Genomic DNA, 13825 nt, shown 5'->3' on the forward strand with positions numbered 1-13825 from the left:
AAAGCCGGAGTTGTTTAATAGGGACACCGGAACGGAGAGCCAAGGTCTTCTATTATTTACCCGCCTGATATCCAACCCTAGATAGTTTGCAATGGCTGCCACCACAGGAGTTTTCGGCAACTTCCTTAATTTTTATTTATTTTGAGGATTATGCTGACAGGGTTTGCGGTTTGGAGGAGTATGTATAAAGATGAGCGTTTGAGTGTGTTATGCGGATTTCATGTTAATTAAAAAGTGAACAAGTGGTTCATGAGAGGGAAATAGGAGTTACCAAGAGTTGCTAATTGTTGGTAATTATAGGTAATTATGAAACTACTTAAAGGACAACCGATGCCTCTGGACAAGTTGTGTCCATAATTTGTAAAATCACTTGAAATGACTTCTTCTGAGCGTATTTTCCAAAGATCCCACGGCATATAGCTATATTTTACATTTTAAGACTCGCGCTGAATATTCAGGAAGTCTTGTTTTCGAGTTGATGACGATACCTGGCGTGACGTCACGTCTGGAACGTCCCTGACCGAGAAAGCGACACAAAATGTCATGATCTGATTGGCGACCAACGGGTGGCGCTGTCGGCCCCGCCTGCACCTGCACAGGTGCTGGTCGTCCCGATCAGTGGCGGACTGCAACGTTCGGATTGGCGACCAACAGGTAGCGACGTCAGCCCCGCCTGCAGCCTCGCAGGTGCTGGTCGTTTTAATCAGTGACACTTAAAAGGACTGCCGGCACGACCATCCGTTTGTCGGTTCATTGTTTGTTGCATGCTTTGTGTACAGTGCATGTGTTTGTTTAATCTTGGCTGACTTTTACTCTTGGTCTTCTTTTGATACTTTGTATTTTTTCAGATGAGTTTGATGTTTTACATCAAAATCATCATACAAAGTATCAAAAGAAGACCAAGAGTAAAAGTCCGCCAAGATTAAACAAACACATGCACTGTACACAAAGCCTGCAACAAACAATGAACCGACACCGGATGGTCGTGCCGGCAGTCCTTTTAAGTGTCACTGATTAAAACGACCAGCACCTGCGAGGCTGCAGGTGGGGCCGACAGCGCCACCCATTGGTCGCCAATCAGATCATGACACACAATGCACTTTGTTTGGTCTGAAAACTTCGTGTTGATCCGTGTTGATGGCGAAAATCGAAGGAAAACGCATAAATAACGCGATGGTGAATCATTGTGTGTTGCACCAAGACTATTATTTAATTTTAGTTGACACAAATTCCCAGCAGACAAATCAGCCCATTTCCAAGAGAGCTTGGGCACCATCTTGTGCATTTTCTGGGACGCTACATTGGAGTCCTGACGGCTCGAAATGATACAAAAGGGCTTCTTTAATTCGATTGCAAACATTTATGCTTTCCTGTTCAGAACTACAGTAAAGTCTCTCGATATTCCGAAAAAATATTGATTAACCGGGACTATCGATATATCCGACCCTGTTTGCATTTAATTTTCTCCGTGCGTGCATAGAAATAGTATCGATATAACCGGGACTATCGATATATCCGATATCGATATAACGAGACTTTACTGTATTTGAATCATATTCATAACTGGATGAGTAACAAGAAAGCATCTTCTCCGAATCTGAAGCCACTGTTTTGATTCCAGAGCATGGCAAGACGTACTGGCGTGACATCATGAACAAGGGGCGGGACTTTCAGAAACTAGCCATTTCCGGGGACATTTTGAAGTAGTTTTGGGACACTTTAATCTCCTTTTTATTGGTGTTTTGCATTTGACAAAAAATATCAGCCCGCGTGTTTTGGGTATTTTAGATGCTTGACAACGTTTTTCTGATGTTAGTTAGGAAACAAAAAAATAGTGTCGTCCTGTAAGTGAACAGGAGTCAAATCTAACAATTGTCGCGGCTTGCAATTGAAGCGGATTTACAATACGTGGGACAGAAGATGTGAGACAACCTCTTTTCGTCAATGGATGCTACAGCTCTGTGTTTGATTTCAACATTTAGCTTGTAGCAGACGTGCACCTTTCACTGTGACGTTCCTGATCCACTGGTGAAAAGGAGGCTTTGATCCTGTCCTCTTTCATCTATAACTACTTCAAACAACAAAGAAGGTGCAGAAAGTGCTTAAGACTGAATAACTGTGTCTTTGTGTTGTCATATTATAGGTTATTTAGATTTTGTTGTTGTTGTTTTGACTTCAAGATGGCGCCGTGGGAGTGGCTGCCTTTACAGCAGGTCTTGTATTTTGTGTTTCAACTTCTTCCTTTCCTTTCCTCTTTCCTTCATCAATTTGATGCTGTGAAATGTAAATGTCTCCACTGCGAGACTAATAAAGGCTAATCCAATTCAATCTACAGTAGTTTCCTCGGCCCATAGCATGTAGATACATGGTTGATTTGATGTACGGTAACTGTAATTGTGGTCCAGTGTTTGGGTCAGAAAATGGGATGTTAAAACTCAGTACGTGTCACGTTCCGGTTGGCGACAAACGGGTGGCACTGTTGACCCCGCCTGTAGATGTACAGGTGTGTGTCGTTTTAATCAGTGCCAGTTAAAAGGACTCCCGGGACGACCGTTCAGTGTCAGGTCATTGTTTGTTTCACCCTGTCAGGTTTGTTTCATCTTGTCATATTTTTACTCATGGTTTTATTGGATACATTGGACCTTTCTGTTCTGATGACTTTGATGTTTTAGATTTAGCTCCTGCTGACTTTATTTTAATATTTAAATACAATTTGTCAAATACACCCTGCTCTGCCTCATGCTGCTTTTTTGGGGTCCACCACTATCACCACCTCGCAAATCGTGACAGCATGTCACTGTGATAGGAAAGATTTGGGCCAATTATTGAAGGATTCCGGGACTTTGGCAAAGGGAGTAGTTGGGAAATTATTCAAGAGTTGATGGGGTTTGATTATCTTAATATTTATTAGGTGGGCCGACATGGTCTTTGTCGAGTTTATTTTTAACAATGAAGATATGCATAACTGTACAGTGAACAGAGAGCAGGAACAGGATTTATGGCTCGGGTTAGAGTTTGTAAGATTGCGTAAGGTTTTGAACGGTTCAGGATTTATTAATTGAGTCAAATGTCAAACTGCCATCAAAACCAGTTATTTTTTATTATAAAACAAAAGCTGACTTATATTATCGAATAAAAACACTTTGGAAAGGCTTTCTTGTTTTATTATCATTAGCCCATGCAGGTGTCTCTTAATCCTGTGTCCAACAAACATAATAAATGTCCTCTCCCTCACGCAGCTTCTCAGGCCAAAAGGAAATAAGCATGCCCGCAGAAGCGTCCCAAGATTAGAGAGTCGAATTTAGAGCTGAATCCCACTGGGGAAACTTTGTCCTCTTTAACCTCTCAACCTCATTTTCCACTCCTGAGAGCCGATCGCATCAATGCTCCCTTTCCACTCGTCCCTCGACAGGATGTACTACATGAGCTTGTTGTACAAGTATCCCAAAAGGGGAAAAAAAACATTTATAGAGGAAAAAAAGTATGGTTTTAATTATGTCAATGTTAGGTTTGCTTTATAAAAGCTATCATTTAGATTATAAATAGTGACAGTGACCTCGATTGTGGCCAACGACACCAGCATTACATTCGCATGAGCGTCATGTGGCTCTGTCGCTTCTTTGCATCGATACGATGGCATAAAAATAGGTTGGTGATGACGTCGGGCCGGAGGCCATGCGGCGGGGGTCAGAGGTTTTGTGTCGGTGGCGTGCTTGGTGGCAATTGGTTTGCAGATTGATTGGCATGAGGCATGATATAATGAGGAGGAGGATGACAGGGACGGATGGATGGCAGTCGGAGATGTACCAGCACACTCACACATTCAGTGGAGTGTAATTTCTGAATAAGAGCATTCTAGCGGGGAATAAGCCGATATTTGGCTAATTTTAATTCATTCACTGCTGTTTCCAAATGTATTCGAGAATTTGGTTTTTCTTGCTTGGGGATACCGATAAAGCGCTGGTCAGGCCTCTGGCAATGTTTTTCCCCTACCACAAGAGGGCAGCATTCTTCTTTTGTACAGCTGCCCCCAATTTCTATTCCCTCTATTTCGCTCAGATCCTTTTCCTCCCTCCACCTCTGTGTGCCCCCCCCGCCCCCTTGGCCGTCTCAGCACGATGGGGGACAGAGCTTTCAGCTGCTCTGCCCCCAAACTCTGGAACTCACTTCCTCCCAACATTTGTAACATCGATTCTCTTCCCACCTTCAAGTCCCATCTCAAAACCCACTGATTTAAAATTGCATTTTCTGTGCAGCTCTATCTCTTCTATTTATAATTGTATTTTATTTACTCTATTCTTTTTGTAATTGTGTTTTATTTATTACAGTATAGTATAGTAAGTGTCCTTGAGAGCTTTGAAAGGCACTTATAATAATAATAATAATAATAATAATAATAATAATAATAATAATAATAATAATAATTAATTATTATTATTATTATTATTATTATTATTATTATTATTATTATTTGCACCTCATATTACTCCAGACCCATATAACTTTGGAATTAACCATTTGTTTCTAATGAAAGAGTCTAAAGTTTCTGAATACTGAGTACGCCATTCAGTACGGAGTACTGAATGTTTATGTAGTCCTAAAACTCAATATTCTGTGGGTCCTGGAATTTGAGTGAAAATGACAAAAACCCTGGCACTGGAGTGGACAATATTTGCACATTGTCTGGCAGTGAATGAGTTAATCAATTTCTTGTAATAATCGTTTCATTATATGGAATCATTAATGAAAGTATGGTTTGTAAATCGAATGGTGTTAATGTTTGAGACAGAACACCATCAGTGACTCACAATATTTTTGAAAAATATCAATTAACTCATTCACTGCCAAACAGGCATTAAAAATGTGTCCATTCCAGTGCCAGGGTTTTTGTCAGTGTCACTCAAATTCCAGGACCCCAGAATATTGAGTTTTAGGACTACATAAACATTCAATGCAGCGTAAAAAGCCTTAGATTTTCTTCTTTCATTCGCAAAAAAAAAGAGTTGTTTCCTAAATTACATGAGTCTGGAGTTATATGAACTCTAAATGAGGGTGGCTGTCCAAAATACAATGCAATACATACATATTGGTTTATATAGCGGTTTAACAATAGCTGAATCTGGAGATAAGCACTAACATGGAATAAAGGCTAATGCTGCCCCTTGTGGAAAGGAAAAAACATTGTAAGAGACCATGGCCAGCGCTTTAACTGCACCAAAGAAGAAAAAAACAAACAAACAAACAAATTCGGGAATGGCGCTTTCCGGCATATTTTCAATTCCCGAATACATTCAGCAATGGCAGTGAATGAGTTAATAGATTCTATTTATGTAGTTCAAATTTTAAATTTTCTTTAGAGATTGTATTACTATTATTTATTTTTAGATATAGGATGTATCTGTGTAGTACAAGATTAGCGTAAGAAACCTTAGACTCTGTTTTTTCATTCGAAAAAAAGAGTTATTTTCTAAATTATATGAGTCTGGAGTTATATGAGATTGAAATGAGGGTGGCCGTCCAAAATACAATGCAATACATAAGTATTGGTTTATATAGCGGTTTAACAACAGCTGAAGCTGGAACAAAGCGCTAACATGGTAAAAAAGGGAAATGCTGTACCCTTGCGGAAGGGAAAAAAAAACATTGCCAGAGGTCTGACCAGCGCTTTATCGGCACTCAAGCAAGAAAAACGAATTAATTTGGGAATGGCGCTCTACGTCATATTTTCAAGACCCAAATACATTTGTGAATGGCAGTGAATGAGTTTAATTTCCTTCGTAATTGATCGGAGGAAATGTAGTCAGACACGAATCTCGAAATTGCCACTCTGAACACGTCACTGATTCGCTTCCCGTTGACAGATGCGAACGTGATCCGGGCGCTGCACATTTCAAGAGGATATCTGACCAGTTTGCCCATGCAGCGCTGCTGCCCGACGCCGTTCTCGCACTTGTGGTGAAGGCTCATCTTGCAGGCTTTGCAGCGCAGGCCGTGCTTCGCCGTGTTGCCCGCCAGGAACACCACATGCTTGGCTGTGGTACCTGACACACCAAGACACATCACACACACATACACAAAGACTTCAAATGAGGAGAGTTCACATATGGCAGCAGCCTGTTGACATGTTTAGTGTTTGTCAAACTGTTTGAAACAACAAAACATAAATCAGTCTTCCCGACGCCATTTTTGTCCAATGTTATACATTGACATACAGTAGCGCCCTGTATTTGTAAATTCACTTTTTGAATGGGGCACACTCACCTTTTGGCCTGCTTTTATTGATTTAGTTTTTCTTTTGCTTAGCACAATGTCATCTTTAATTCACAATAATGCTCTGGCGCTATTTTGTTGGGGGAGGAGCTTCATTGAGGCGGTTTTGTCCCATCGCGGGAAAAAAGGTCCTTTACTGCCGTCGATATGCAGTTATAAAGCCTTTTGGTTGTCCATTAATTACTTGCAGATTTTCTTGCAGGGATTCACTGCATGAATGGAACTGTCACAGTTTGGAATTGAAGCGGATTTACGTGAGATAGCAGCTGTGAGCCAATCTCTTTCTGTCAACGGATGCTACAGATTTGTGTTTTCTTTCAACATTTAGCTTGTAGCTGACGTGCACATTTCACCATGATGTCCTTCATCCACTGGTGAAAGGGACACTTTGATCATCTTCTCTTTCAGCTTTTAACTTTTAAAAATAAATGACTGTCTATGTTGTTGTATTGACTTCAAGATGGCACCGCGAGAATGGCTGCCTTTACATCAGGCAACTTTCTCCACTTTGAGAATAATCAGGGCTATTTCTGTGTAAGCTCCTAGTCCAGTGATGGGCAAACTACGGCCCGCGGGCCACATACGGCCCGTTAGGCTTTTCAATCCGGCCCGCCGAACTTGCCCAAATTATAGTACAAACAGTGTCTAAAACTCATGACAAAAAGCTAGCGACCAACAGGGCAGATAACTGAAAAGTTGCCTGGCCCATTTTTCCCAACTTGAAGCAAAATGAGACCAATCCCATTAAGAAACATTGTCACAAAGTATAAAGTTTTCTTTTAAATCAAGAATGCACCAACTACAAATGCTACCTTGCTTAATTTACGGCAAATGCGCATGGCTGTAAATTTTGCTACAGTAGTCGATTGTCATTGTGGTGCACAATGCAACGTTTGCATTGATTCCTACGAGCCACTAAGCCCCTTTCATAAGTCTCACGTACACTTTACAGTCACGGTTTAATGTAAATTTACGTTTTGTAGCGTCACATATGTTGTTAGCTTCTTTTGAATCTTTCTTCTAGTTTGAGGTTCTGTGCATCTATTTTGGAAAATGACATGCAATTGCACGACTTTGTAACGCTTGCGAAAGTCCGGAAGAAAGAAGCAGGCTTCTGATTGGCTGCCGAGCCGAGTATGCAAATTTCAACTGCAGGTAGTCTATGTTTGTGTGCTCGGCGACGGTACACGTGTTTTGTTAGCGCGTGAAGGCGAGAGCGTCAGTGAGGAGTTTGTTGAGCGCGCGGTCAGGACAAACCATCTATGATTTGGCGGAATTTAACACAAGTAGGTATTATTGAGCTTGAATATTTCGTTGTGTAATAATATGTTTTGAATGTTGAAAGTGATTCCATTTTTCAATAAATGTTGATTTCTTTGCCCCTTCGATGGAAACTTAAAAACAGACGCAATCTTGATAAATCACAGTGCATATGTTATTTTAATCTATTTCCATTTCCTCCTCCAAGTATCTGCGAAATAGTTTGTAAATGCCATATCTTGCATATTCCTTGAGACAAATTTATTAACTGATCAGGGATATTTTTCACATTTGAAAGACAGTTAATAAATTGGGTTGTAGTGTTTTTACTGTGCTATGAGGTTTGTACATACTACATTTAAAGGACAACCGGCACCATTTTTTGTTTTTGTTTCCCACTGACATCAGAAAAACGTTTTATAGCATCTAAAATACCCAAATCAGGCAGGCTGATATTTTTAGTTAAATGAAAAACACCAATAAAAATGACTTCAAAATGAATCCGGAAATGGCCAGTTTCAGAAGGTTGCTCGAGAATCAAAACAATGGCTTCAGATTCGGAGAAGATGTTTTCTTGTTCTTGTTCTTCTGAAGAGGAAAGCATAAATGTTTGCAATTGATTCTAGGAGTCCTCCCATATCAATTCGAGCCGTCAATGACAGCAATGTAGCACCCAGAAAAAGCAGAAGATTGCGCCCAAGCTCCGTTGGAAATGGGCTGATTTGTCAGCTGGGAATTTGTGTCAGCGAATATCAAATAGTTGTCTTGGTGCAACACACAACGATTCACCATGGCGTTATGTATGTGTTTTCCTTCTAATTTCGCCATCAACACGGATTAACACGAAGTTTTCAGACTAAACAAAGTACCCAAAATGCATTGTATGTCGCTTTCTCGGTCAGGGCGGTCCAAACGTGACGTCACATGGGGATCGTCATCAACTCGAAAACAAGACTTCATATATTCAGCGCAAGTCTTAAAACGTAAACTATAGCTATATGCTGTGGAATCTTTGTAAAATACGCTCAGTCGAAGTCATTTGAAGTGATTTTATAAATTATGGACATAACTTGTTCGGAGTATTTCCGGCCCAAACACTCCCTCCAAATGCTCCTGGCCCGGCCCCTCTGTCAAATTTTAGAACCCAATGCGGCCCGCGAGTCAAAAAGTTTGCCCACCCCTGTCCTAGTCGCTGGTACCCGCACAAATTTAGTTCGCTGATGCAGCTTTTTGGATGAGGAACGAAATGTCCAGCACCTTCAAAAAAGTACCGGTGACGCCTGAAGATACCTTTTCATCAATAAATGCTACTCCAATCCAATCCAAAGGAGGAGTATAAAATAAATATTGGTTGTGTGCTACAGTTAAGAGTTTCTCTCTGGACTGGCAGGGTGGGAGTGGGGCTTATGAGTGTGATGCAGTGCTTATCACCAAAGCACCCCATTTCCATTTTTTCATTGATAGCAACATATTTCGTTATTTAACAGGCTTAATTTCTCCATAGCATTAGTCCACATGCATCATTTACATCCAGTTCTGTGAATTAAGATCATTAGTCATCTCATACACTGTCGGGAAAATCTTAAGCGATGTTCAACAGGACAATTATTAGTACTGTATATGTGGCTTTGTAAGGGCTTTGGCCACTTCGTAGTGTAGATAGAGTGCTTTATAAGTGCACTTCATTTACCATTTATTTCATGGATGAAATCCCTTTTTGATGAATGTAACAATGGAGACATGTATTCATATATTCATTCAGACATATATTTGTATACGGTTTTATGACATCCTGTGACATGATTTTCCAAGGAAACCAAAAAGGAGAGGAAATAGAACCGCGTTCACATTTTCAACGTCTTCGCACGTTCAAAGCGCAACGTCGGCAGCTTTCCTCAGCCGAGATCTAACTTGCGAAAAATGACACGCGGAGCGTTCGAAATGTGTCAAATCTCGGGAAAGTGTGACACATACATATTGTGCATTTCTGCTGAGATGAATTAATCAATTGAGCGTCTTCATATTCTTGACATTTGAAAGTTGGGTCTAGTTGTAGCGTGCAACTTACTTCGCTCCATTATAGTTGAATGATGCTTTCCAACTCTTTCATTGGATTGTATTGTATTTTATTTATTATTGTATCTATGCTTGTCCGTGACTGTAGTGTCCTTGAGAGCTTTGAAAGGCGCTTGAAATAAACTGTATTATTATTATTATTATTATTATTATTATTATTATTATTAGTAGTAGTAGTAGTAGTAGTAGTAGTAGTAGTAGTAGTAGTAGTAGTAGTAGTAGTAGTAGTAGTAGTAGTAGTAGTAGTCATAGTAGTAGTAGTAGTATATTAATGAACCAAGAAGAAATCCACGTTGCAATTTCTCCACAAATTGGCTGTGGTTTAAAAAAATCCCCGATTGGACAAAACACTACAAGCATGACTATCTACATCACACTCGTCGTTCCTTTTTGTGGATACGGTGTGCTGTTTGGGGTGAGCAGTACGGCATTGCGTGACCATGAAAAATATATCTTCTGTAGTTTCAGCTGTAAATTATACCACGAACCACTAAAGGACCTTTATTGTGGCCATTTATTGTATTGATTATCTTAGCAAAGGAGAAGTGCTCACTGATGCAGGTTTTGAGAGATTTGGCAACAATATGAGAGAACGGGCTTTTTGTGTAGGTAGAAAAAGTCTTTGATGTTGGAATTCAGCTCATCAAATAAAAAGTTGACAAACAAAAATGTATGTGTCAACATTTAACACATAATAATATTAATAATAATAATAATATGAACAATGTGAATAATATGAATAATGTGAATAATATGAATATGTGAATATTATGAATATTATGAATATTATGAATAATATGAATAATAATAATCCAGATGTGGCACTGTCGTGGCTTGAAATTGAAGCGGATTTACATGGGACAAGAGATGTGAGACAGTCTCTTTTTGCTTCAAGTTTGCTTTCAACATTTCGTTTGTAGTAGAAGTGCACATTTCACCACCCCTTCCCCTGATCCACTGGTGAAAAGGACACTTTTATCCTCTCTTCTTTTATCTAGAACTGCCCCATGCAAAAAAAGAGGGTGCAGAAAGTGCTTGAGATTGACTGACTGTGTGTCTTTTGTGATGTGTCACATTATTTGTTGTTTAGGTTTTTTTTGTTGGTGTTTTAACTTCAAGATGGCTGCCTCTATAGCAGGTTATTTTTTCAACTTCTTCCTTTCCTTCTTTCCTTTCCTCTTCCTTCCATAACTTTGCTGCTGTGAAATGTAAATTTCTCCATTCCGAGACTAATAAAGGCTAATCCAATCCTACAATACCACTACCACTGCTACTACTACTACTACTAATAATACTAATACCAATACGAATACCAATACCAATACGAATAAGAATAAGAAGAAGAATAGGAATAAAAATACTAATACTACTACTAATACTACTATGACTAATAACAATAATAAATAATAATAATAATAATCATAATAATAATAATAATAATAATAATAATAATAATAATAAAGGCTCGCAGATTATTTGGTTTTGAAAAATGTACTAGCTTTAGCTTAGTTCTCCTTAGTTCCTCAGCACATTACCTTGACACCAAATCCCATTTAAACACGATTTTTGTGGTTCTGCTCCTGTCTTCCAGAAAGCGCACCAAAAAAACTTGAATCGGTGCGTTTTTAGATTGTGGGATAGAAGGTACTATTTCAATTAGCCCAAATGTGCTGTCACAAAAGGACCAAAATGGGATCGACTGGTTCATGACACAATGTCTGACAAAGACAGAAGAATAAAGACTTGGTCATTGAATTTCTTAGTCGATAGAAAGGCAGCAAATTCGGAGACCCATAGATTGAAAACGTCAATTTCCCATTCAACCGAGACTATGACAAACCACATGTAACAAATGGTAGTATTCTACATAAAGGACGGCAGCTTGTGTCATTGTTTTTTTTTCTGTGGTCGGGTATTGATTGATCAGCGAGTACTTGCTCCGGCCCCAACATCATGCTGTCCATGTGAAAATGTGGACATGCCAAGGCAACATCGATCACTGATGTCTTTTTAGAGCAGCAGAAAGCAATTATTTTCCTGTGAAATACTTGGCTGTTTAAAAAAACGTTGTTGTTTTTTACGCTGGACTCTGAAGAAATGTCTTAAATAAATCCAGATGTACAACAAAGTCCTGAAAAGGTCCACCAAATACAAGTGCAAGTGTATTTTTAAGCAACGAGGCGTGAAAACAAATCCGTCAATCTCTGTTTTCTCTCCACGTGCTGACCGCAAACTTGAACCTCCGGTTCAGTGGCTAAGATGGAAAAAAAGGGAAGGAACATGATCTCAGTATAAAACCCTCACTGGGCGACAGCCGATCGCCGCGGCGACAGTGGGTCCCCATTGCTAAAGGAATACGAGTCTTGTCAGGCTGAATCAGGTCACCAAAGCAGAGTTAAACAGAGGACATAACATCATCGGACTTTCCCAATACGCACGTGAATCTATCAGAAACTGTTTGAAACTAACTACAGCTAATGGCGATTCTAATGTTGACCCTGGAACTGGTCGCCGGTCAGTCACATGGCACATGTCGAGACAAACAACAATAGACACCGTGACCAAGTGGGAAGCGAAACCCGCGCTGCCTGCACACAAGTCAGGCGAGTGTATCACTATACTAGTGTAGGGGTCTCTGGGAATTAATTAGCATTAGCATCAAGCTATAGCTGTTACAAAGATAAGTTGTTTTTTTTGTTCTTTTATGACAGGGGTTCTAAATATAAACATTTTCAGCTAGCGCACCTTCACTGTAAAAAACAAAAATAAAAACATCCAAATATAATATATAAATATATAAAGGTTTTCCAAATATAAGGCACACCACATTATAAGGCGCTACAGTAGAGGCTAGCATTACGCACTACTTCTACATGGGGAAATTGAGTTGGTGGCTGATAACACTAGTTGCGAGGCCTGTTGCGGCCCAATATTACTTCACATATAAGGCACACTTGCGTATAAGGCGCAGTGTCATCTTTTGAAGAAAATGAAGGCTTTTGGGTGTGCCTTATACACCAGAAAATGTGGTATGAGGCACACCTGACTATGAGGTGCAACTACCACGAATGAAAAAGGTTTTCCAAAATATAATATATAAATATAGAAAGGTTTTCCATATATAAGGCGAACCAAATTTTTTTAAAAAAATCAAAATATACATATACTGAATAAATATATGAAACTTTTATATATATAAGGCTACAGTTGAGGCTTCGATTACGTTCTATATATCCCAGAATGTATCGCGCACTACTTGTATGGGGGGGGGGGAGATGTGGTCAGCGGCTGTTGACAGTAGTTGCGACACGTATTGTGGCTCAATGTTACTTCACATATAAGGTACACCTGCGTATAAAGTGCAAGGTCGTAAAAAATCATATGCAGTGCGTAAAAATCAAGGCTTTTGGGTGCACCTTATTCACCGGAAAATACGGTACACAATTTAGGTTTACTTTATGATGGATATAATTCAACTATGAATGACAGTCAATCCCAAAAAAATACATTTACAATCAAATGTTCTATGCCTTAACTAGTCTAAACACGGTATTCTGATTATAATTGTTTTGCTGCTTAATTAATTTTCAACAAACGCAACATTATTCACAATGGTAATTTTAGATGAGTGGGAATGGACAGATCATATTATGGTAAAGAAAATTTGCGGATTGACTTGCCCTTTAAACAGTATCAAGCTTCTTTTTGATTAATTCATCCCTTATTAGCCAAATGCTGCTTCATGTGAAGTATGAAAAATTGACTTTATTGGTACCTCAAGGCACTGAGAACTTGCTTTCAGGAACTCCATACAAAACAAGTTACAGTACGCGCATGTCTGTGTCACGCAGCTGTCGATCAGCTTGTTTGGTCTGACTCACTCTAATGTGGGGAGCAGAACAATACGCCTCCATGCAAGCAGCTTAGTGGATCACAAACTGACAGTTGGGCAGTGGCGGGTGGATCTTGGTTTTGTGTGTGTGTGTGTGTGTGTGTGTGTGTGTGTGTGTGTGTGTGTGTGTGTGTGTGTGTGTGTGTGTGTGTGTGTGTGTGTGTGTGTGTGTGTGTGTGTGCGTGTGTGTGTGTGTGTCAGTACGGCACTACATTGTGAAGTAAAGTTACTCGCAGGCAGGTTGTGGAGTGATGCGGCCGTTTTGGATAGTAAAATGGGAATGACATCAATTGGAACTGAAATAGTTTTATCAACGCATGTGAGGTG

The 13825-nt window shown here is 39.7% G+C and overlaps 1 protein-coding gene across 4 annotated transcripts in view; it reads right to left on the bottom strand.

Moving 5' to 3' along the window:
* stac (SH3 and cysteine rich domain) overlaps window positions 1-13825 on the bottom strand; it is a 45114-nt gene that overhangs the window by 19626 nt on the left and 11663 nt on the right. For all 4 annotated transcript variants that reach the window (XM_089005032.1, XM_089005031.1, XM_089005035.1 and 1 more), the window contains one exon: window positions 5908-6041. In XM_089005032.1, coding sequence (XP_088861158.1) covers window positions 5908-6041 — 134 coding nt within the window. The remainder of the gene's footprint in view (window positions 1-5907; window positions 6042-13825) is intronic.

The sequence above is a fragment of the Hippocampus bargibanti genome, linkage group LG09 (assembly GCF_051943395.1).
Source record: "Hippocampus bargibanti isolate YZ-2025 linkage group LG09, ASM5194339v1, whole genome shotgun sequence".
In the NCBI taxonomy this organism is placed as follows: Eukaryota; Metazoa; Chordata; class Actinopteri; order Syngnathiformes; family Syngnathidae; genus Hippocampus; species Hippocampus bargibanti.